Raw genomic sequence first — 26,411 nt, forward strand, 5'->3', positions numbered from 1 at the left:
GGAAAATTTTGCATCTAGATCAGTAAACCCCAATGTTGTACCTTCTACAGCTTGTCTAAGGACATGGATAGTTTAGGAGCACACATTTTCAGTTCTAGAGCTGGGTACTGACAGGCCCCCATAGCCTTTGCTGTGTTTATTGTAACCATTTCTTGATATCATGTATAGCAAAGAGTTTAGGCACCTCGAATCCAGGGCACCTTAAGAGTCCAATGTGGATCACTAGCTCAACAGTTCTGCCTGAACTGGACCTCTGTCATCTTTGAGAAATGAGATGTTTAGTGAAGTTTTCTCCTCTGGCTAGTTGTTTAATTGTCTGTGACTGTGCAAGACTGGATATGGCAGCACTGTCGAGCTATGAATTAATCATGGAGTGTAAACTTGCTTAATTCTCCCACACGCATGCTGCTTCTGTTTAGTGTTCACATGGTCCTGTGTTGTAGTTTTACTTGGTTGTCTGCACATTTTCAAGTTTAACTGGTGCTGGTCTTGGCATGCTTTCCTACTGTTTATTGAACCAAGGTTGGTCACTTCCCTGATAGGTACTGGTAAAGTGAGGGATATGTCAAAACCATGAAGTTATAAGTTGAAGCATCAGTTCTGCTGCTCCTGCAGAACTGCAGTTCTGAATTGATGCCCCGGTTTAATGTTCTGGATTTATTTGGAATCTATCTCATCTAGTAAGTACCATGGAGCATATTCTCAGACAGGAGTTAGTCTTTTAAATGACTGTGTAGTGGTCCCTCATATCAATGCTGTCAAGGATAGCTGTACCGCCTGCAGATAAACCAGTGAGGAAAATGTTATGTAAGTTTGCCCCTTTTGCAGGTTCTATCACCACCTGCCTGGTTGAGTTTTAGTTGAGTTATCCTTCAGTACTCCATCATCAGTGGTACTGCAAGCCACACTTGACGATGTGCATTAACTTTCTGACTCTGGCACCCCCAGACTACATTCCCTGCCTTTTCTACTTTGTGATTCTTGTAAGTTGTCTTTTATACGAAGAGTATTGGTTCATCAGCTGAAGGAGGGCATAAATGGTAATCAGGAAACTTCTTTATTCGTTTGACTCCAGATTCCATGAAAACTTAAGTCAATGTGGAAGATTCCCAGCACCACTTCAGTAGACAATAGGTGCAGGAGTAGGCCATTTTGCCCTTCGAGCCTACACCACCATTCAATATGATCATGGCTGATCATCCTCCAATCAGTATCCTGTTCCTGCCTTATCTCCATAACCCTTGATTCCACTATCCTTGAGAGCTCTATCCAACTCTTTCTTAAACGAATCCAGAAACTGGGCCTCCACTGCCCTCTGGGGCAGAGCATGCCACACAGCCACCACTCTCTAGGTGAAGAAGTTTCTCCTCATATCTGTCCTAAATGGCCTACCCCTTATTTTTAAGCTGTGTCCTCTGGTTCAGAACTCAACCATCAGTGGAAATATGTTTCCTGCCTCCAGAGTGTCCAATTCTTTAATGATCTTATACGTCTCAATCAGATCCCCTCTCAGTCTTCTAAACTCAAGGGTATACAAGCCCAGTCGCTCCAATCTTTCAACATAAGATAGTCCTGCCATTCCAGGAATTGACTTCGTGAACCTATGCTGCACTCTCTCAATAACCAGAATGTCTTTCCTCAAATTTGGAGACCAGAACTGCACACAATATTCCAGGTGCAGTCTCAACAGGGCCCTGTACAGCTGCAGAAGAACCTCTTTGCTTCTATACTCAATTCCTCTTGTTATGAAGGCCAGCATGCTATTAGCTTGCTTCATTACCTGCTGTACCTGCATGCTTGCCTTCATTGACTGGTGTACAAGAACACCCAGATCTTTTTGTACTGCCCCTTTACCTAACTTGACTGCATTTAGGTAGTAATCTGCCTTCCTGTTCTTGCCGCCAAAGTGGATAACCATATTAAACTGTATCTGCCATGCGTCTGTCCACTCACCTAACCTGTCCAGGTCACCCTGTAATCTCCTAACATCCTCCTCACATTTCACCCTGCCACCCAGCTTTGTATCATCAGCAAATTTGCTAATGTTATTACGAATACCATCTTCTATATCATTAATATATATTGTAAAAAGCTGCGGTCCCAGCACTGATCCCTGCGGTACCCCACTGGTCACTGCCTGTCATTCCGAAAGGGAGCCATTTCTCACTTCTCTTTGTTTCCTGTCAGCCAACCAATTTTCAATCCAAGTCAGTACTTTGCCCCCAATACCATGCGCCCTAATTGTGCTCACTAACCTCCTGTGTGGGACTTTATCAAAGGCTGTCTGAAAGTCCGGGTACACTACATCCACTAGATCTCCCTTGTCCATCTTCAGAGTTACATCCTCAAAAAATTCCTTTGAATTATAAATACTCAGTGGATCTGTGTTGATTACCTGGGGTATTGGCTTTAAAATGTGATTCAGGCAGTAATACTATGTCAGATTGTTCTCTTGATCTTCTTTAGGAGACCTCAATGTGCCTTGTACCCAGGTCAATCTTCTTTAACTTTTGTGTAGTAATGTGATACAACTGAATGGCTTGCTAACTCATTTCAGAGGTCCGTTAAGAATCAATCTCATTTCTGAGGCTAGCTTTTTATTCCAGATTTAATTATTAAATATACTTTTCCCCAGTTGTCATGGGCACATTTGACCCTGGGAGCATTAATTCAAGCCTCTGAATCACTAATCCAGTAACATTATCATGACGCTGCTGTCCACCGTTTACAATGATCTACTCTGAATTGCAGCCATTCTTGCAGCATAGTTAAATGTAGCTATCATTTTGTACCTGGTAAGGCCCCATGATCAATAAGAATACACAGATTAATTTGTTTTTGATGGGGTTGCTTGAGGGAAAAGTTTGGGCTGATCACTTGAAGCTTACTTTAACTTCTAAATGATTCTATGGAATCTACAACATCAACCTCAGCAAGATTAAGTTTAATCTCTGATTCAAAAGACAGCACCTCTGACAATGCAGCAGTTCTTTATTGCACAGAGATGTGTCAAGTTAGTTTATGTGGCACTTTAATTCACAGCTTTCAGTCACAGACCCAGGTGCACTCCTCACAGAACTCAGGCCAAGAAATGGGGAAAGTCATAAGACCAAGGAATGATTTTAGTTAATGCTGTTATGTGCATTTATCAATATCAGAGTGGAAAAATTACAATCATGATCGAAAGGAGCACTACATACAGAAGCAGAAAACAATGAAGAATCTGGAAGATTTGATTAATATTTATAAATATTCAAGTACATTACATTTTGTTGTTGTGCTATATTCTAGGTTTTTAATGCAAATGACAAGACTCAAATGTTTTTTGGTAATTCTTTGCTACTTCGCTTAATTTACTTCAAGAAACTAGATTGAGGCTTTTTAAGTGTAGGCAAAGAATCTTTATACTTACAATGTAGAGCTTAGCACACAATGTTCAAATGGACCAGTATCATCACAGGAAATCTGTTGTGTTACTCCCCAGGAAAATTGCTTTAATATAACCCTCAAATAAAGTAAAGCAGACTCATAGCACACTACTGACGACTACTTTTCAATAAATGACACCCTTGCCCTGTTAGAATAGTATAATTTGGATACTAAAAAGTATAATGCATCTCGTATTTAACATTCGTGACGAAATATTAGTTTTTTGTGTTTTGTTATCACATTATTGTCACTGCTGCTGTTACAATGTACAACTTCACTTTGAATTGATGACCTTTCAATAGATTAAAAAAGGCAAGGTTCAAACAAAACCTTGATATAGTATATATGCTGAAGGTGCATGTGCTAGTACTTCACCACAATGATCTTCACTGTCATTCTTCCTTGGGATTTTTGTGTTTTTGCTCTATTTTCATGCTGCATATGTTCTCTCTGACATGTTCTGCTTCCTCTTTCTTTTACAATTCAAGAATAATTAGTTTTTACAACGAAAGGTTCTACATTTTTCGAAAGGTTCAGAATGACAGCTGTTCTTATAATTTCAATAAGCAGGGCCAAGCTCAGTTAATTTCAGACAATTTGGGAAAATCCTTCCCATTTCTAAAGCAATACCCATCAATGCCATTCTCCCCTACCAAACCAACCTCCAATTCAGTGTGGAATAAGAATTGTACCTCCAAGTTATGATATTTAGCTCATCTTTGTGTCGTACTTGAGTGGCACAATGAGATTTAGTTTCCCTGTCTGGCAGATTGGCAAGAATGAGGCTATCTTCTGCCACTCTGTGATATTGAGCTGTTAAATTTAGTATCTTAAGAAGTCCAGTGAAGTCCCTCATGTTGATAACAAAGTATGCTTTTAATTGCAACTCAATCCATGGTCCTGTGAATGTTGCATTTTCTCACTTAGCTCACTGTGTACAATTTTCAGTATTCAGTAATGTCTTTAGGAACTGTTAGAATTTTCCAAAAAGACCCATTAATCTGAAATAAATAGATATGAAACTGGCTGACAAACTCTTATATTTTCCCCTGCTCTAATTTTGATGGTGGACAAAGGATAAAGATTTTCAATCCTCAAAGGGACAGCAGTTTTTAATGAATATGTAATAGCTTATAATTTGCCATGTTATGAAGAATATAGCATTAATTTGACTCAAATTAAAAATGCAATGTGACAGATTCACACTTTGACAAATAATTCATTGAGCGAAGAAAGGGAATGGCTTAATGGAATTTTAGATATATGGAATTAATTATGCAGTGAGCTAACAGTGTGAAAGGGTTTGTTTTGAAAAATATCTGCATATAAATCACAATAGCAATAACTGAATACGTACATTTTTGTGTTCGTGTAAACGTATCCCCACTTTGCACAATCCAGAATGTTGAAATAACTAAGATTTAAATGTCAATGCTCAGTTTCTTCTCAACTAACTTTGTTATGGCCTCCAAAGAGACTCTTAACTTTTAAAAAGAGAATTTTCCAGTAACAGAAGCAATGGATCAGACAAGATTTCACATTTTTTGAGATTTTTACTGTAATAAAATAAAATCAATCTTGACTAAGCATCACTTCGTGGCCAACAATGACATTGTGTTAGAGAATAGGTATACCCTACTAATGTCATAACACAACTGAAAACTCCACTCCATACATTGCATTAAATTCTTAGCAGAAATGTAGTTTGGAACTTTCTGCTTCTTAGAGTGGCGCAGCAATAGTGAGAATGTACAGGTAGTTTTTCTGTAAGGCATTAGTTGCATTCTTATGCAACCCCGCGTTATAGAAAAATCATGCTTTAGAAACAGCATTTAAAGTGTTGGTGATGTAATCACATTACAGCCAACACATTTTAAAAATTCGCACTTTAGAAACCATGTCCCTAATTCGTCAATCGTGTTACAGCAAATTTGCATTAATGAAATGCTCGTTTAGCAGAGCGATCTGTAGGGAAAATGTGGTGAGAATAAATAAAATCAGAATCTTGACATCTATCAAAACAGATTTCCCAATTCACCAGTGACTACCTTATTTCCATTCATTTGCATCTTATTATTTGCCCAAATTAGATCATTTATACGCCACTCCTAATTTTCATCTCGTTCCCCGAGAAACTAGGTAATGCCAATTCCCGATACAAAAGTTAAAGTAGTTGCCTCGTGTCAGCAGCTCACTATTTGCTTGTTTACACTCTTGCATGGTCTATAGACACAATCATCCACCATTTGTACACAAGTAGGCATCGGCAAGCCACCAGCCTCACCATAACATTATTGCTGCTTTTTGGCCAACTGTCACATTGCTTCAACCTTTCAGAATTCCACTTTGGAGTTCAGGCACACCTATGACTTACTTTTGTTCGGTGCATCCACTCGAAATAGTTCTTTTACTAGAACTTCATTTCTTAGGGCACGTTCACTTAGAAGTTACTCAGAGGCTGCCTGTCTCTGTGGCTTACATTGTCTCTCGCCTTGCAATAAAAAACAGACAACCTATCACAGTTGGAATCACTGGACAGTCAGTGGGTGGATGTTTGGAAATCCAAAGAGAAGAGTACTGAGTGAGATCAGGAGAGTCTAATGTAAGTCAGGGGCTGATCAGATTCCAGTCCAAGGGTGTGCCTACAGTCAGTTCTATACTTGCTGCTACCAGATTCCATGGATTCATGCCTTTGCAGTCTGGATATTAGCCCACAGTCAGTGCAAGTAGTCCAGGAATGACAGATAAATCATTCAGAGTACTTTGGAAGTGTCAATCCGGAGGGTGAACCCATTTTTCTTCCTTAATCAGCTTTGGTTATCAGCACATTGCTCCCAACACCGTCATAACAGATGGAAGTGAATGGGAGAGCTGTTCAAAGTGATGCGGCAGCAGGACATGTGGTAAGATGTTGCAGCATTTGAACTGATGTGTAGCTGGACTTTAAATATTGCAGGGTGAATGCCACTAGGTTGTGGCAGTGTGAACATATCCATCTTACCTGCCACTCGATTCCATAAGGACGGCACTGTAGAGCCCAGGTACATATTCCTGAGGTGAACAACTGAAAATTGCATGAGAAGTCATCATGGACCATAGTGGACAGGCACCATGAATGTTGCTCAACAAAACCTTTGACTGAAAACGTGAAAGTTCAACATGTGTCCTTATGTCCCAAGTTTCAAACTTCTCCCAATTTTTAAGAAGATCTTTTCTTCCTCTGCTACCAAGGTAAATCATTTAGTATTTTTTTAAACAAAACTCTTTTCACTCAGTCTTTTGAACAAAACTCTTTTCACTCAGTCTTTGAACAAACTTGAATGGGCTTCAAGTAACAAGATATACTCTGGTGATCCATTGGTCTTTTAATCTGTGCAAGACCTTTGCAAACCAGGGGATTAATCTTCACCAGCACACTGCTTGGTGGTCCACTCAAAACCAGAAATTTTTCTGGCATAGCAATATCTGTTGCGGGTCATCCTTTCCATATCTCTGTCACAGACTGTCAGTCTGTATAGCAAGGCCACCTGTTCTAAAGAAGAGTCATATGACTCTTCTTTAGAACAGGTGGCCTTGCTATACAGCATTTTCTATTTAGGTACTTAAGGTCACATCTCTCTTCCAAAGCTACTCTTTTTCCTTGTATTAAAGCAGACTGTTTAACACATCTTATGAAGTCCAACATTTGTAACACGTTGGACACACATCATCCTGTTTTGGGCATGTATCCTTGTTCCTTCATCGTTACATTGTCAAAATCCTGGAACTGCTGAAGACCATTGAGAGAGAGACCCTGCACAACTGTAGCAGACAAACCAAATATCCCACCTTCTCAAGAAAGCTATGGGTTGGCAATAAATGGTAACTTCGATTAAAAATACCTATATCAAAGCAATGAATTTTAAAAATTAGCCGGGGTCTTCCATCCTCCAGTGATACATAATAGTACGTTTCAAATAAACAAAAACCTCTTGCTGTGTAATATACAGAAGACCTTGTTGGTGTAAAACACAGTGATAAGACAAAAGTATTCAGTGAAAGATAATACTTTTGGTTTCTGTATCTTCTGAGTTGTCCAAAGATCTGTTGAAAACTATGCCTTTTCATGTATGTTTTGCCTATGTCAAAGGTCAGACTCATGCACATCTATTCCCAAATCTTTTGAGTGATGTCTATTAATACAAACAGTTAATTGTTTATTGCACTGTTGCTTCCCTTTAAGTTTTCTAGCTTAACACTTTTAAAAACCTCAAAGGAAATGGTTTTATTAACTGTAATCTTTCTTTGCTATAGTGAATCAGAAACTTATGCTAGTATAGTAGGATGACATTCAGCTCATTGTGCTTCCACAGCTTCTCCAAATTAGCAATTCATCTAGTGTCTTCTCCATTTAGCTCGGCCATTCTTATTTACACTTTCCTGTTTCCTCTTGAATGTCTCAATTGAACTTGCCTCCACCACATTCTCTGGCAATGTATTCCAGATCTTAACCACTCGCTATGTGGAATTACTTTTCCTCGAGCCAACATTGATTCTTTTGCCAATTACCTTAAACCTTTGCTCTATTTACTAGTCCTTGTACTAATGGGAAATGCTTCTCCCTACCTGTCCAGAACTCTGATTTTGAATATCTCTGACAAATCCCTTCTTAACTTCTCTTCTCCAAGGAAAACCGATACAAATTCTCCTATCTATGTAACAGAAGTACCTTTAGAGTACTCAGTCGTGATTTATTTTTCTCTGCACTCTCTCTGTCTTCAAAAGGAATGTAAACACAAAACAAAGGCAATGCTAGCATGTGTCTGTGCTTTGCAAATGCAACATTCATTTAAGTTCCAGCAGCCCTAATGACTTCCTTTAATAGGTAATGAAACCAGATCATCCTAAATCTGAAGTCTTGTCTGCTGTCATGGCGCACCACTATTAAATTGATCCTAGAAAGTCAGTTGCTCTAAGATGCAGGCAAGTTTGAATATTAGCCCCTAGCTTGTCCAGAATCTCCAATACAAGAATAAAAAGAGATTAGCACAGTTGATTTTCAGGATTAGGGGCTAAATTAGGAGGAAGGATACCCCAATGAAAACAATGAAGTGGAGAAGTTACATTGGTTTAAAAAGCTAAAGCCAAAATGTATACCCTTTCAAGTAAACAGGTTAGTAGGTCCCTAAGGTATGAATTTAAACAGTTTAAAAAGTAAATTCAGATTCACATTAGAAAGATGATCTTCAAGGAAAAGGAGTAAGGAAGGATAATTAAGAAGCAGGAATTTAAAAATCAACTGAGAATTACAGGAAGGTGAGCTTCAATAAACCAAAATGCATTTTTTATATCTTTTGATTTTTTTTAGGTAGAAGCAATGAAAGCAAAGATATGAGATGAATTTTGTGCTATCTGCCTGATAGTGTCAAAGCAAATAACCTGCTTCAGTTGATGAAAGCTCGGCAAAAATCAGGTCTGCCTGTAACTATGCAATGAATGCTGTTCTTGGTGTGTTTTGCATCAAGGAACTCAAGCATTTATTTTAGGTCTCTTCCTAATTGATGACCCATTATCTCATTTTATAATCCAGATGTGAGTCAGTTGTGAATCCTTATCAATTCTGTATAACTCTATTCTTTCTTACATAATCCATTAACCTTGACTTCTGCTCCTTGGCTCTAATTCTTAAATATTGCTGACTGGTTTAATAGACAAAGTAACTCTCCAGCATAGCACAAAGCCACACAGATCATGTGATCCCCATGTTTGATTCCCAATCTGTGCCTAGTTAGTTGAATTCAGGCAAGACATTAGAAGTGTCATACTTGGCCCGACATACTCAAATTCGAGGATGGCAAAAATTAGAGGTCATTCTTTCTCCTCCTCACAATTTAATATCTTTTATTCACTAATGGGACATTGGTGTCGCTACCGGGGCCGGCATTCATTGCTGATCTCTAATGACTCTATGCTTATAGTGTGGGCAGAAGAGGAGGGAAAGATTGTGCTTTACTGACTCCACAGTTGAATAGCCTAACAATAATTGTTTGGAGTTAGACGCACCATTATTCTGCTGTTCTCGCATTAATCTCTTAACCTGAAGTATCAATATCCTTTCTCCCCCAGCACCCTAAATCCCCACCCTCCATCAATTGCATAAATGCTGTCCCACTTAATTCTGACGGAGTCATCTTCACTCGAAACATTAGGTTGCTTTCTTTCTCTATGGATGTTGTGTGACCTGCTGTGATCGCCAGCATTTTTTGTTTTCAGTACAGATTCCAGCATCCACAATAATTTGCTTCTGTTGATTGTTTGAATTTACACATTAATAATGGCAACTTGGATAATCAATTCACTGTTACTACCTTAATATTTTTGGCTTTTCAAAGTTTGGGAGAAGATTTGTAGCTCGGGTGCTCGTTGTTGTGGTTCTGTTCGCCGAGCTGGGAGTTTGTGTTGCAAACGTTTCATCCCCTGTCTAGGTGACATCCTCAGTGCTTGGGTGCCTCCTGTGAAGCGCTTCTGTGATCTTTCCTCCGGCAATGTAGTGGTTTGGATCTGCCGCTTCCGATTGTCAGTTCCAGCTGTCCGTTGCAGTGGTCAGTATATTGGGTCCAGGTAGATGTGCTTATTGATTGTGTGGATGAGTGCCATGCCTCTAGGAATTCCCTGGCTGTTCTCTGTTTGGCTTGTCCTGTAATAGTAGTGTTGTCCCAGTCAAATTCATGTTGCTTGTCATCTGCGTGTGTGGCTACTAAGGATAGCTGGTCGTGTCGTTTCCTGGCTAGTTGGTGTTCATGAATGTGGATCGTTAGCTGTCTTCCTGTTTGTCCTATGTAGTGTTTTGTGCAGTCCTTGCATGGGATTTTGTACACTACATTGGTTTTGCTCATGCTGGGTATCGGGTCTTGCGTTCTGGTGAGTTGTTGTCTGAGAGTGGCTGTTGGTTAGTGTGCTGTTATGAGTCCTAGTGGTCACAGTAGTCTGGCTGTCAGTTCGGAAATGTTCTTGATGTATGGTGGTGTGGCTAGTCCTTTGGGTTGCTGCATGTCCTCGTTCTGTTGACAACGGCCACTCTCAGACAACAACTCACCAGAACGAAAGACCCGATACCCAGCATTTTAAATCTGATTTGTTGACATGATCCATTACTTCAAAGTGGCATTGTTGATTAGAACATACTTAAAACTGCAATTTCAAAATTCCAACTGTCTAGCCTTTGACCCTCCATTTACCATTACACTTCTGCAGCTACTGATAGGTTTAACCTATGTCCATCTTCGCTGCCTTAATTCCTACGAAAACCAGTTCTGTTATCCTTGCTGTTCCTTCTCTATGGTCCTTAAAGCCATTCTCCTATGTCTAGGAAGTAAGAAAGAAGCTGCGGAGCTGCCTTTAATAGGTTTACAGGTAGAATTGCCCAGAGTCAAAAGAACAAGACATCCATCTTTCACAAGTAACCATCAACAGGATATAATGAAATTAAACATTTGCAAATGTGTGACGAAATTCTCTTTCTATCCTTCGCTGAATTTCTCAATATCAAAGAAATCTATAACTAATAGCATTTAAGGAACAGATGGTTCCAAGAATTGCTAGATGATAACATTCAGTTCTACCCAGTAGTACATGAGGGGCTTATTGCAAGGTTTCTGGGAGATCACTCAGGACTGTTTGGGGTTTAGTGAAAGAAGGAGAAAAAGGCAGTCAGAGAGAGATGTAGACTCAATGTTAGGACTGCTGCAGCTGAACAACACAGATTTTGTGTAAGAGACTCCATGGGGAATGCTGAGCAATTTCATTCTTCTCTGCTGTCAGAACTGTGGAAGAAGTTCTAGGAATTAGTAGGCAGTGAATAAAAATAGACTCAGGAAGAAGTTTGGGGAGTTGAGAACCTGGCTTTGTATTGGAAGTTATGTGGTCCTCAACAAAATCCAACAAGTAATCAATGCTTCAGTGGAGTGAAAGGGGGTTTGAAAAGTCCAAAAGCGGTATTTGCTGGATGCCACCGTCAAGATTGGCACTCCGGGAAAAACCCCAGGTGTAATTTTAGCTTGATGAGTGGTGATGAACTTGAGTTGTGCCTGTGAATGAGGATTAGAGTGCTGCTTCAGAGTTTAGGGGGATTAAGACTCAGGAAAGGAGAGGGATCAATCAGAACGGAAGCAGTCATTGAACAGACCATATTGGAACCGTTCTTAGATGATATTTCAATGCTGGATCAACAGAAGTGAATATTTATGAATCCTTTTGAATTTTAATGATAGTGGGAGACCCACCGTGTCACTAATGTCTAGTGAATAGCTGAGAAATCTGAAATCTGCCATGTTCACGTTTTCTCTTCAATGTGTGTTGTGAGGTGGTCAATTAACATCTGTTACCCATGCCTATCACATGTTAATTCTGAATATTAGAAATAAGTTATCTATGTATTGTAGATTGGATTCCTGTTCGAATGTTGTGTAGTATGTTCTTCTTTGTTGTAACTATGGAATCTTGTAGCTTTATTCTCTGAGTAAAGCCCACATTTTGTCTGCTTTAAAAATAGTTCCTAGCCAGATGTAACACAAATTTGGTAGTCAGGTCCAGGGACTTAAAATCAACATTGAATTGAAATTTGGTGGTCTTGTGTAACCAATACATTAATGGGCATGGTAACTTGTAATTCCTGCAATATGAGAGTGGTCTATCTACTGGGTACTCCTTTCAAACTGGATGGTTAATCTGTCAGAAAAATATGGGAAGGCCTGTGAGACGGCACAATTCCTGAAACATCCAAGCTACGGGAACAGTGACGATATGAAGTAATTAGTCATGAAGTTTCAAACAGGTTACTGGATAGCATTGAAATTGAGGGTGATGAGATTGATATATAAACTGTGTAATTCTGCAAACCCTACACATTAACCAGTTCCTCCAGCAAATGATTCTCTGCTGCTTCAACTACCTAACAAGCTGGAGTTAGCAGAAATGTTATGAACATTCAATTTTGTATATAATTTCTGTATCGTGTATTGATCCAAAAAATACAAAACCAGAGATTCAAAGGCTTATGAGGTTCTTCAGTGTAAAATAGGAATTGAAAATTAGGTAAATTCTGTCATCTCGTAAAATCTAATGTCTTTTTTTCTACTTAATGACTTGTAGTTTGTAGCTTGAGATCTACAGTTGAGAGTGTGCTGGTTGCTCAATCAGAGGTTATGGAAAGTGTGATCTTGTTTGTGGAAAATGTGCCTTGTGTTGGGAAAGAGAAATAATCTGGAGTGAGTCGAAATATCTGGGTCTAGCAATTCTGTTGCTTTGGAATATTTTCTAATTAGGAAAATTTCACAAAATATGCATGTGGAGTCTTTCCTATCAAAATTAGTTCCAACGAAGTGAATATTTGCCTGTAAGAGCTGAGCAAATCCTGCACATCCTTGTTCTTCCTAATAGGCTGAGAGGCTCGTGAACTAGAGGACACTGAATACTTGAGGCCAGGTGTATTTAGGCAATAATAAAAGCCATTTAGCCAGTAACTCAGATTGAGTGCAAACAATATGCTTCAGTTTTGAACCCCACTGGAGGGGGGAGGAGGGGGGGGGGGGTGCACAGAGGCCTCCAGTTTGTTGAAAACAGTTACTTATTGGGATTAGTCCAGTGTGGCCAACTAATGACTAGTGAGGGCAGGATTTCGGTCTAATTTAGGGGAGGGAGCTGGTTCTGAATGCTAGAGGACCTTCCAGCTTAAAAGCATCAGCAAGTTGTAGTGACAGCTAAGTAAGGAAGTGGGTATTTCACAATGAAAATTCCTGTTTCCATCTAAATTAAAGATGGCTTTATCGTCAGGCCACCATTATGAAAATGGTGACCTTAGGCAGTCAAAGGGGGCTTCTGACCTGTCAGATGCCTTGACCACAGGATCATTGGTGGATGCCTATCATTGCAACTAAATTGACCCCTGTCACCTGATGAAGCATAAAGGCTGAATAGAAAATTTCAGCCACTCTTTTAAATTGGCCTTAAATAGCCATTAATAAAATCATCTCACAAATTGCCTTTGGAAAAATAACCAGAGACAGGCTAAAGCCAGGGAGTACTCCAGCCAGTGGCACAATTTTTGGTGTGCAACTTATCCAATCCGTAGCCACAACAGAGATTGAAACTAAAGCCAACCAATTCAGCAATCTGTGCAGGATAATTCAGGCAAGTCTCCATGTTACACCCAAAATTAAATTACTGCACACACTTTCCAACAATGATTTAGGTTCAGGGAATCGTGAATTTTTTTAAATTCATTCACAGGATGTGGGCATCGCTGGCTAGGCCAGCACTGATTGCCCATCCTAATTGCCCAGAGGCATGTTGAGAGTCAACCACATTGCTGTTGGGCTAGAGTCACATGTAGGCCAGACAAGGATGGCAGTATTGTTCTGATCGAGATGTTATTTTTTCGTGACAATCGACAGTGGTTCATGATCATCATTACACTTGTAATTCCAGTTTTTTGTTGAATTGAAATTCCACCATGGCAGGATTCAAACTCAGGTCTGTAGAACATTACCTGGGTCTCCAAATTAGTAGTCTAGCAGTAATACCACTAGGTCATTGTCTTCCCAGTGAATCTGTTTTAAATCTATACTTCCAGTTATTCCTGCCACATCCAGCCTTGGATGTTGAAACCAGTGAAGTAATCAGTCAAATATCCCAGTACAGAGAGATGATGTAAATGTCCCTTTTAAATAAAAATGAGTTTTGAATTGTTGGTGATAAAATAATCATTAATAAAATTTTGCTACCAAGAATGTCATGTTAAGGCCTGCTGCTCCATAACTGTGATCTGCTCAGTCATTCGTACTGAAATGCATGAACTTAGCAATTTTAGAAGTAATACTTCACTGGATAAATATGTATGTTGTAGTCTTGCTTGGCAGGTTATTGGCGATGAATAGTAATAGTATTTTTAGTGCCAAGAATGCCAGTTATAGAATTATACAGCTTCAAAAATGCTACTTCTGCAAAACTCTGTACATTTGCCAAACCTCAATCAGTTGAGATTTGTAGCAAATTAGTTGTCTCTCAGTCTTTCCCATCTTGCACATCCTAATGTAAGAAGGTTTCATCAACTCAATCATACTAATTGAGATTCCAGAGTAGCTCAAGAAATGAAAAGTGTTTTGAATTTAAGTAGTACCTTTTCATGACTTCAGAATGTTTCAACATGCCTTATAGATAATTATGCATTTTTTGAAGTTTATTCATAGTTACAATATAGAGAATGATGCTATACCAGACATGTATCGTTTACAAGAGGCATTGTAAAATTCCCATCATCTCCCTCAAGTTGTACAATTAAAGATTCCCTGAAAGTCATCAGGGAATTTAAAGGAGCTGGTAATTCACCGTCAAAACAAATGTTCCCATTTGCAGGATGTGGCAATGTGTAAATGCCACTGTGTTCAGCTACACAAGCAATTAAAAATGTATCCATTACATCAGCAGAGGTGTTTGGGTGTCTAAAGGGTTCAAATGTCACTTTCCTCTCTCTCTTTGATCTTTCTCTCACTCAGTATTTTCTTGCACTTGTTGTACTTTCTGTCTCAGTCTTGCTATTTTCCTTATCTCTCGCTTACTGTCTCTACATTTCTGTCACTCGCTGTCCCCCCTCCCTCTCACACTCGTTTTCCCAGACCCTCGTGCTCACTATCTTCTCCTCAGCCACACCCCACACTCACTGTCCCACCTGTCACATTGCTGTATCCTCTCTCTCTCTCTCTCTCACACACACTCTCACACACTCACACACACTCACTCACTCACTCACTCACTCACTCACTCACTCACTCACACACTCACACTCACACACACTCTCTCACACACACACACACTCACACTCTAACCTCAGCTGGGATCTTGGGTTCATGTCATACTACAGGTTGACCCCATTGCACTAGAGACACACACACACATACAGACACAGGCACACCTACACGCACGTGCACACACACACTCCTACAGACCCATACATTCCACAGACTCTCCCTCATACGCTCATGCATACACTCTCACATGCACCCTCTCTCAGACTTCTGCCCCTTTACACTGACACACATATACACACTGTCTCATAGACACTCATAACCCCTGCCCCCCCCCCCCCCCCACCACCACCAAAGACACCCACATACACACAAGTTTGTGGGGTGAATTTGTACTTGCAGAGTTACATTTTATTTTGCTCAAAAACTGCATGAATCCATGTAAGATTCTGTAAATCCATTTTTTTCAGATTAGAATCAGTCTGACCATTGTGGCACAGTCTCAAACAGGACAGCTCACACCTTCAGTGCATTTTCTGGACTGACGTGACACCAATTGTTAAAGTTCACTTGAGAATGTAACTTTTAAATGTTCCGCGATTGACATTTGAAAGAACTGAAACTAATGTTTTTGTTCTAAAAGATGAGAGACTTAACACACAATTCAGGTCCTTCTCAATATATAATTTTAGTTCTATTACACTGTAAACGTTTGCTATAAATTCTGTCTTACGATCTTATATTCCACAACCACCTGATGAAGGGGCAGCGGTCCGAAAGCTAGTGCTTCCAAATAAACCTGTTGGACTATAACCTGATGTTGTGTGATTTTTAACTTTGTACACCTCAGTCCAACACCGGCATCTCCAAATCATACCCCCTAGCTTTCGCTTGTGTTTTCTGTCTCACACACACACACACACACACACACACACACACACACACACACACACACACACACACACACAGTCTCTCCTTCTCTCACCCTTTCTGACACCCTCTCTCGCTCTCATACACCCTCTCTCATACCTTTCCCAGCTCTTGTTCCAAAACGATGACCTTTACCATTTAGAAGAACAAACTGTGAGAAAGGAAATCGGATATTAACTTGGTTCTTTGGTTTGCATTCTCACCTCTGTCATTGTTTTGTGGACCAATACTTCGCTAAATAAAACCTGAGTCAATTGTGCATTGTCTGAGGGTTGTCCTGTGGATGAAGAATTAAACTTAACTGTTCAAATGGTTCAACTCAAAATAAAAATGTCAGTTATTTTTGAAGACACAATGAGTTCTCCTCGTGTCCAAGCCATTCCTCCCTCAACCAATGTACAAGTTACAGGTTCACTGATCACTTGTTTAATACCAACTTCTGGAACATTCTTGTGCGCAAAATGATTGCTATTCTCTCAATAAGTAAAATGGGAAGTGTTTTGAGCAAGATAAACAGGTGCAGTGTAAATGCAAGATGCTGCTGCTTGTATTCAATGTTGATACTGAGTTATAAAAGTTCCTGTATCCCACCAACCAGGAACTGTTGGCGACATCATCATTCGCAATTTTTCCTGAACAAGCATGCAGTCCTTTTAAGTACAATTTTAGAGAAAATAGGTACCTAACTGTGTTTTGGTAAGTATATGACCTAAAGAACTTGAGACAAAATAGGTGTATTGGGCATCTGATGAAAGGCCCCAATTGAAAATATAAGAAAACAATAAACAGGAGTGGGACATACCACTCCAAGTCTGCATCACCATTCCCTAACTTCATCTCTGATCTTCCATCTCAACTCCACTTTTGGATCCCATCCTCACATCCTTTGATTATATTGGTGTTCAATCATATACCACTCTCAGTCTTGAATATATTCAATGACAAAGTATCCACAGCACTCTGGAATCAAAATCCCAAATATTAATTTCAGTAAGTTCCAATGTTGTTTTGAGTCACTACTCACTACTCAGTTATTTTGTTGCAGGTCTGGTCTAATTATGAGGAACAGCCAGCAGAAGAAGCAGTGCTGCAGGTTGCAGAGGAAAAGGAGCGCACAACCAACTATAAGCCTGTCTTTGTAACTGAGATTACAGATGATCTCCACTTCTATGTACAAGACGTTGAAACTGGTCAGTACCCTACATCTGGGGAGGGGGTAGAGATGTCCTTTGATGATCTTTCAACCTTATTTCCTTGGCTGAAGGAGACTAAAGATAACCATCAAGAATTAATGTGCAAATCCTTGCAGAATAAATTCAGTCACTTTGTGGGCTACAGCACTGTTCATACTGCAAAGACAACATGCTAAATTTAGTAATATTTCCTTCCATCAGTGTAGTAGGTATAACAGAAGAATATAGTTAACTGTGGGTGGAGGAAATGGCTGTATTTTGTTTGAAATTTGGGATGTATTCAAGCTGTTTGTACAAAGATCAAGTTTCCCAATAGCGGATAAAACCTTTTTTATATGATGGTGACGTTTGCTGTTACGCTTTTAACTTTTCATTTCAGAGTCAGATCAGCAGAATTTACTAAGTAGCTTCATTTAATGTGTGGTAATCAATGCAATCCAGTATTACTGTGGTGGTTGTACATGGGAAAAGAATATTTTACTGTAAAAAAAGGGGAATCCTTCACTGACAGCTTTGTGATAGATTGTGTGTCACTGAAATATTTATCTTCCATTTAGAGCCAGGAATCTCAAGTTTATTTTTGACAAGTATTTTTGTTTTATTCTGTAGTAGTATACAGTTATATAAATGTGGGAAACATTGTAAATCCTGAAGGATTTAAGAACATATTTACTGTATTCAGAAAATCAGTGGAAATTAAGTAGAAGTTGCTCCCCTTGTGATCATAATACTTGCATAATGTCTACTCCAGAAAACAGTGCAAGGAAAGTCTTTTTTCCTGGAAATAGAAAGTTGTGAAACTGGATTTAATAATGGAATAATACCTTGACTCCAGCATATATATGAATACAGTTCTACTTATTGAACCTAAGACTTGAAGTGGCCACAGCAGTCATCCATCCAAACTTGGTCATCCACATACTGTGTGGGTAATGTCTTGACATTCTGAAAGCAAAATGCCTTCTTGGACTTTGCTGTAACAAGTAGCAGCAGTTTTTCAGTGCTATGCCTGGTGGCACAGACCAGAATGTGATAAACTCCAAACTTTGCTTTCCACCATAACAGGTTTAACCTTGAACCATTAAAGAGCAACTTGGTATAGGCCAATAAAAACAATCCAATTTAATGGTGTTAAAAAATGTGTTTTATTGCATACTTGTTCACGATATGGATGAGATCGTTTTGCAGCCATTGCTGCCGTCTTGTTTTTGATTCTACACTAATGTGGTCTAATTCATTTCTAATTGGTTGTTGCAATCATGTGACGTGTGCACAGGTTCAACTGTTCCAGAGTAACCAGTCCAAATTACATACAGAAACTTGTTTTAACTGGATTTCTTATTCTGCCAGAGGAGTGAAAGATAACTTCACCATAAGCAGAGTTCAAAATTATCTGAATTCGATTTATTGCAGTTTCTTTGTACTGTAGTAGAAATAGCAGAGAGTGGAGAGTATTAGTTCTGTGAAATTTATGATATCATGCAATTGTTGTAAGCAATGGCATTCTTTTTCTGAAGGTATGAAGTTAAGTAATATTTGGAAGTATTTGATCGCCAGCAATGGAACAACCAGTTGGAAGCTCAGTATGTTCGTCTAGGTATTTTGAAAGCTAATAATGCCAAATGTTTAGAATTCCGGATATTTGGCTGAAGGAGTCAAGACATACAAGTAGGCACACAAATCATCTATCATCCCTGTAACCTATATTTGAATGCAGCTTTTGGATCTCAGTGGCTGTGAATCTGCATTCCAAATTGTCCATAGTTCTAGCCAAATTTCGATATCCCTTTCTGAAAGTCCATTGAGAGAGATGGTATAGGAAGTGGAAAATCCCAAAATATTTTAGTGAAAAGCTTTTGAATTTTATTGTGCTAACATTTTCTGCCGTTAATAATTGAATGAATTATGTTTACCATATTATTGGTTCACTGTGGAAAGAGCTGTACTGTGCATACAATCTCTACTATTCCTGAATTCATGACCTGGGACTGCCTAGTGGCAATTTACAATCAGTCTCTCAAAGCTGTTCATAAATGGGTGTGGATAGATAGATTTTAAACTTCATTCTCTTACTAACATTTTTTTTTATCTGATGTGAATATCCTTTGTATTACCACTGACCACAAAATCAAATTTTGAATTCTTCATAATGACGAAGATTATATTTAAAATGAGCGTTTTGCAAATCAGTATGTGAATAACAAAGTACGTCTGACTACAGTGCTAGCAGCAGTGTTGCAACTACCCATTCTTTATCCAGTAGTTTCTGTCGGAAAATGTTAAGTGTTAACGTATTTTTTTCAAGGAAGACAGGGTTGTGATTATTTTGAATTTGAATGTTACTTGACACTTATTTCTGTAAATTTTCTTTCTTCCTTCAACCAATTAGGTATCCGAAAGGTCAAATATCAGGTCAGCTCAGATGGAGCTCATAAGACGTAATGGCTGGAGGTTGATACCATTTGCTAGCTCCTTTTCTGAATAACTCGAGGAATGTTATCTATATGCTTTGTCTTTTTAGAGTGGCTGTAATTGAAAGCATCTAATTAACAGCATTTGGCATCTGTAGATAGTGGTGTCTTCAGGATGGCCCATTTAGTTGGAAGTTTCCAGTACTAGATCATTAGGACCAAATGTAATAAAAAGTTAAAGGAATTAGACAATATCGTGGCTTGCATCCAAAAATCTGGTTGAGCACTGACAAGATGCTATGGGGAAATGTTGATTTGCCCCTGAGTGCTCTGGTATTTTTATAAGTCTTTAGCTTAATTGCTCATCCAACCACAGTCAGAATAATTGTGTTGTGACAGAAAACAGTGCAATTTCTTTCGAGTACTTTCTTTAATCCTTTTTTTGTTAGAAACTAACAACTTTCTTTTCATATTCTCCAAAGGTAACTAGGCTTCAATCCTCGGCGTAAACATATTTTCTTTGTGCTGTTACAATCATGGCTGGAGGTTTGTACTGTCACTCTAGTTCCACTGCTCCATGGTCGCAACACAAAATTAAAATTCTTTTTCCACTTACCAAGATTACCCATTAAAGTAACTTCTCTGTCAGGTTTTTGAACAACAAGATCTATTAACCCGATGCATAATAGACACAATTATAGGTGTATTCATTAAAGATGCAATATTTGGTTAACAAACACAGTCGGTAAAGTAGAAAATATAAATGCTTAATCCTTCTAAATGTCCTCAAAGCATAACTTAAAACACACACACGTTTTTCTGGGTCGGAAATGAGGGAAACATTTCTCTATAGATATTGGCATTTGGGAGCTGGAGGCATACTTTGACCAATGGGTTATTGTTGAAGGCAAAAAAATAAAAAGTTTAGGATGTTCCGGAGTCTGTTGCTCTGATGTTATAGCAGATGTGGGTCAAATCCCTAATCATACCAGGTTGTCTCTGAAGTTTCAGAAACCAAATTGCTCAGGAAATTCATTGATGTTCTTTGAATCATTCTTTCAAAAGAACAAATAGACTTCACCCTGAATTAATGTAGAAGTTTTTCTTTTCAGAATTGGGAGAGATCAGCTGGTCATTTTGTACATAGTAAACTTTCCTCCAAAGCAGATCACTCTTAGCAGGCTTTCCTCCAACTCCGCTAAATAAAACAAGAACCACTCGAAGCCTCTCACTGTTCATAAACACCCTAACAGGGTCAACATCAGAGCAAGAAGTTTTTTTTTAATTCATTCACACGATGAAGGCATCACTGGCCAGGCAGCATCTGTTGCCCACCCCTAATTGTCCAGAGGGCACTTGAGTCAACCACATTGCTGAGGGTCTGGAGTCATATGTAGATCGGACCAGGAAAGGATGGCAGTTTCCTCCCTAAAGGACATCAGTGAACTAGATGTGTGTTTCCAACAATGGATTCATGGTCATCATGAGACTCTTAGTTCCAAATATTTTATTGAATTCTAATTCCACCATCTGCTGTGGCAGGATTCAAACCCATACCCTCAGGACATTATCTGGGTCTCTGGGTTAACCAGTCATGTGATATATAAGAAGCCTTGTTTAAAAAAAAATCTGCAGTGCTCACCTGAACTTTCAGTGACATTTTTTAAAGAAGCCACTTCAGATATGTCCTCAAAACATCCTATTTAAATGTGTTAAATCAAGTTAAATAATACTTCTAGCAACTTCTTGTATAGTTCCATTGCCCTTTTGAGTGCAAATATTCCCTCGATATTTCTGATCATTCATTTAACTTAGGGCTGTTACTTTAGCCATTCAAGCTGACACCTTTTCCAGAGAGACCAGAATTTGGGTCTGATTGTTCTGTTGCCAATAAAAATGCATTGGATGTTTTAGTAATGAAACCATGCATACTATAGAACATTGTTGTGAAAAGTACCACCTCTCTTTTTTAAGGGAGACTTTGACCTCTGTTCTATGTTGAGATTTCTGGACAGTTAGCTTGAGAGGCAGGTGTTCAATCCGACATGGCAGAAGTGGCAAATGTCCACAAAGTGGATTGTGAGGTCATTATTAAGTTATCAAAAAATTACCAGAAAACGGACTCTTTTTCAATTCATCCATGACGACCAAGTTTGCCAAACTAAACTAGTTCCACTTGCCTGAGTTTGGCCCATATCCCTCTGAACCTTTCCTATTCATGTACCTGTTAAAAAGTCTATTAAATGTTGTAACCATACCTGCATGTACGATTTCCTCTGGCAATTCATTCCACGTACAATCAGTTCTTCTATAATGCGATGGTTGCGTTCTTGAGCAACCCTGTGTTATAGAAGATTTGGACTTTGAAAGCAGCGCTGAAAATGTTGGTGCTGTAATCACAATACAGTCAACACATGTTTTAAAATTTTGAGCTTTAGAAACAGTGTCCAGAATTGGTTAATTGCATTACTGCGATAACAGTTGAAACAAACCATCCTCTGGGAGGGAAAGAGTTGCCCTTCAGGTTCCTTTTAAATCTGTCTCCCCTCACCTTAAAAATATGCCTTCTAGTTTTGAGCTCCCCCATTCTAGGGAAAATACCTTTATCATTCACCTTGTCTCTGCCCCTTATGATCTTATAAACCTCTATAATGTCAGAAAAGTGCAGAAAAGATTTATTGGATGTTAACTGGAATGGAAAGTTTGATTCATAAGGAATCAGTGTATCACTGGGCTGGGATTTTTTCCATGGAGCGTGGGAGAGGAGTGACCTTATATGGGTCTATCAAATCATGAAAGACACAGATTAAGTAAATAGCCACCAGCTTTTCCCCATGGTAGAAAAATCTAAAATGAGAGGGCACAGCTTTAACTTGAGACAGGAGAGATCCAAAAGGGTCCAGAGGGGCATTTTATTTCTCTTCAGGTGGTAAGTGTCTGGAACGAGGTGCTGGAGGAACTAATGGAGGTGAATACAATTTTGTTGTATGAGAAATATTTGGACAGGTACATGGATAGATATGGAGGGATATGGACAAAACGCGAGCCAAATGGGACTAATCTTATTGTGAAAACTAGGCAGCATGGCCAACTTGGGCTGAAGAATCTTTTTCCATGCTGTAAATCTCTCTGACACCTGAGCTGTCTACTCTGCAGTGAAAAATGTCCCAGCCCATCCAGTCTCTCCTTATAATTCGAACCCTCCAATCCTGGCAACATCCTGGTAAATTGTTTCTGAAGCCCCTCTAATTTGTTAATATACTTCCTGTAGCAGAGCAACCAGAACTGTACAATACTGTGAAAATGGCCTCACCAATGTCTTGTGTACAACCTCAACATGACGTCCAACTCCTGTACTCAATTGTCTGAGCAATGAAAGCAAGCATTAAGAAGCACCTTCTTAACCACCCTGAATACCTGTGACACAACTTCCAAAGAACTATGTATCTGAGCCCCTAGGGGTCTGTGTTGAATAACACTACTCAGGGCCTTATTATTAACTGGAAAAGTCCTACCCTTGTTTGTTTTACAAAAATGCAATACTTTGCATTTATCCAAATTCCACTTCTCAGCCCATTGGACTAATTGATCAAGATCCCTTTGTAATCTGACATAATCTTCTTCACTGTTGACTATACCACCAATTTTGGTGTCATCTGCAAATTTACTAAACACGCCTCCACAATTCTCATTCAAATCGTTTATATAAATGACGAGCAACAGTGGACCCAGGATAACAACATCATAGAATGTTGTTTTACTGTGAAAACAGCAGTTTGAGAAACAAGACTTCAGTTTAAAGAAAAACTTGCTGTTGATGTAATGTTTTTTGAGCCTTTGAGGACATCCCAAAGAGAAACTCCAACTGCTTTTATCCGATGACATTCTTCAACTAATATTAAAGAATAGTTGTTGTGAATTTGTGAAACTCCTTGATGACCTTTTGATAATGAACCATGGCATATAGTCCAAGGTTATATCCAGTTCATCTAGCTAGTCTCACTCAGGACAGCAATTTGGTGTACAATAACAGCTTCTGGATTGGAACCCAGAGAAAACCACGACACCATGAATCACTTCATGCAGATACATCACCTCCAAGAAAGTAATAATTATGCATGTGCAGCATCAAGAAAGTTATTCTTTCTTTTTCTCTCTCTCTTACTTTCGTTCTCTCTCTCTCGCACCCGCGCACATCACTTATGTCACGTACTAATGATGGTGCTAGCAGCAATATGGTTGACTCATTCTTCCAAAATCTGAGTTGCAGTCTCATGGCAGCATTTCATTCTTTTCAGTTTAAAACTGTGCTGACCTTTAAAGATCTTAAAAATCATTCACCCGTCCTTCTTTCTCTCCTTCATCAATACCATTAACGGTAATAATGTACTGATGTTATGTCCAATTCCTCAATCACTTGTAAGGACTCCCAACTATTAGAAGCCAGTAACTCTGGTAGCCTAAGGTTATTAAGGCTGCAAGCAAGTCTGTTAACTAAGTTATGGTCTGACTAACAGGAAGGATAACTGGAAAAGCTCCCAAAAAAAAAACTTTTTCTCCAAGGATGTTTCAAACATTTCCCTATGACAGTCCAGACCAGTTTATTAACTTAACCAATGGTGTAATGAGCACTTTATCCAAACTACCCTACCATGTAATGCAGGGAGTGTTGTTCTATTTGCCAGCTTTCAGACGGAATACAAGCAGAAGATCCTGCAATTATTCAAAACGATAGCAATTGCAGAAATCCAATATAGTCCACTGACTGTGCTGAAAGCCTTGATCAATCACTGGTCACAATGGAATTGAAATTTCAATTAATTCTTATAAGTGTAATTTTTTTCCATTCTCTTGGTTAGTATGCTATTATTGTTAATAATCACAGGATGGAAATTAACTGATAAGAGGATGGCTCACCAATTTAGTTCCACACGTGTTAACAGTAAATCTGTAAACTGCACTATCCCTGGATCCTAGCCTCAATCAGAACTATTAAGCACTGACCCTCAGAAACAAAAGTTGAGTTATTTTAGTTTACATTGAGAGTTAGGACCAACATGCAGAAGAAGGTATGAACTATAAGGAGAGGCTAGAAAAACTCAGGAGCGGAAAAGGCTGGGAGGAGACTATCATCTATAAAATTCTGAGATGCACAGATAGGATTGATGGTCAGAATCTTTTTCCCAGAGTTGGAATGTCTAAAACCAGGGGGCATGCCTTTTAGATGAGAGGGGACAAATTCAAAGGAGATGGGAGGGGCAAGTTCTTTACACAGAATGGTAGGAGTCTGGAATGCACTGCCAGAGGTGGTGATGAAAGCAGATACAATAGGGGCATTTAAAAAAATTTTAGATAAACATATGAATATGCAAGGAATGGACTGATATGGACCAAGGGTAGACAGAAGGGACTCGTTTAATTTGGCACAATATCGTTCCTGTGCTGTACAGTTCGATATTTGACATAAACAATATGGAAGTAGACAGAAATTAATTCTTCTTCATCGTAGGGGTGAGTTCTGAGTTCGGAGGAGTTGAAGCTGAGCTGACAACAATTAAGTGTAATAAATTCAGGTGAATTGTTCTGTTTTGAATGCATTTACGTCCTAGGACAGAAACTATGGTAATTTTTTCTGACCAGTCTTAGTAACCCCGTTTGGTCCAACAATATCCAGCCAGCTAATAGACACATTTGTATGAACCTCATGTCTGTGTGGTTCAGTAGACAAACTCTAGCTATTTTGCAAATTATTTCAGCAACAGTTTATCTATTTTTAACTACTTAAAAGTCTCATTCTACAGGAGGTAAATCACAACAATATGCTACTAAATATTTAATGTGATAAGATTTTTCTGTCGCAGTAGGAGTTTTATGAAATTGTTACATTTATAAGACTGAGACAAAATTCCTTTAGATTTCTATTAACTATGCAGAAGAATCTATGTTATATTGTCAAATTCTTACTTCTAATTTGCTTCAAATGACTTCTTGTGCATCAGTTAAGTCTAGACACTATGAAATCATCAGAATTTTATTTCTGTTATGAGACTTGTGTTCATTGTTATTTCAACCATATTTAGAATATCATTAGGGATGGCAAGACCACAAATATATTGTGTAGAAGAATCTGATTACTTTACATTTTGGTAATTTTAAAGTTATTAAAGGTTTTATTTTAACAGAGGATTATAAGGATATAGAAATCTTTGCAAACAATATAATGGTCAAAGTAAGGTAAGTGGATAAATATTTGACGATGTGAAGGATTGCTCTGAGAATACAGGATGGCACGGTGGCTCAGTGGTTAGCACTGCTGCCTCACAGGGCCGGGGTCCCAAGTTCGATTCCAGCCTCAGGCAACTGTCTGTGTGGAGTTTGCACATGCTTCCCATGGGTTTCTTCCAGGTGCTCCAGTTGCCTCCCACATTCCAAAAATGTGCAGGTCAGGTGAATTGGCCATGTTAAATTATCCATAGTGTTAGGCGCATTAGTCAGAGGGGAATGGGCTACTCTTTGGAGGGTCAGTGTGGACTTGTTGAAGGGCCTGTTTCAATAATCTAATCTAAAAAAATTACTTCAGTTTAAAATACCCCGGTTTCACAAAAAGACCCAAGGATCTGGGCCTGTCCACATTAGAGAATCTGTTGATTTTGATTAAGGCTTATAAT

At 38.9% G+C, this 26,411-nt stretch overlaps 1 protein-coding gene across 1 annotated transcript in view; it reads left to right on the forward strand.

The window, feature by feature from the left end:
• snd1 (staphylococcal nuclease and tudor domain containing 1) overlaps window positions 1-26,411 on the forward strand; it is an 845,795-nt gene that overhangs the window by 688,685 nt on the left and 130,699 nt on the right. Inside the window, exon 18 of the mRNA XM_060842752.1 lies at window positions 17,185-17,329. Within this exon, the coding sequence (XP_060698735.1) occupies window positions 17,185-17,329 (145 nt within the window). The remainder of the gene's footprint in view (window positions 1-17,184; window positions 17,330-26,411) is intronic.

Source organism: Hemiscyllium ocellatum, chromosome 23, assembly GCF_020745735.1.
Source record: "Hemiscyllium ocellatum isolate sHemOce1 chromosome 23, sHemOce1.pat.X.cur, whole genome shotgun sequence".
NCBI classification, from domain to species: Eukaryota; Metazoa; Chordata; class Chondrichthyes; order Orectolobiformes; family Hemiscylliidae; genus Hemiscyllium; species Hemiscyllium ocellatum.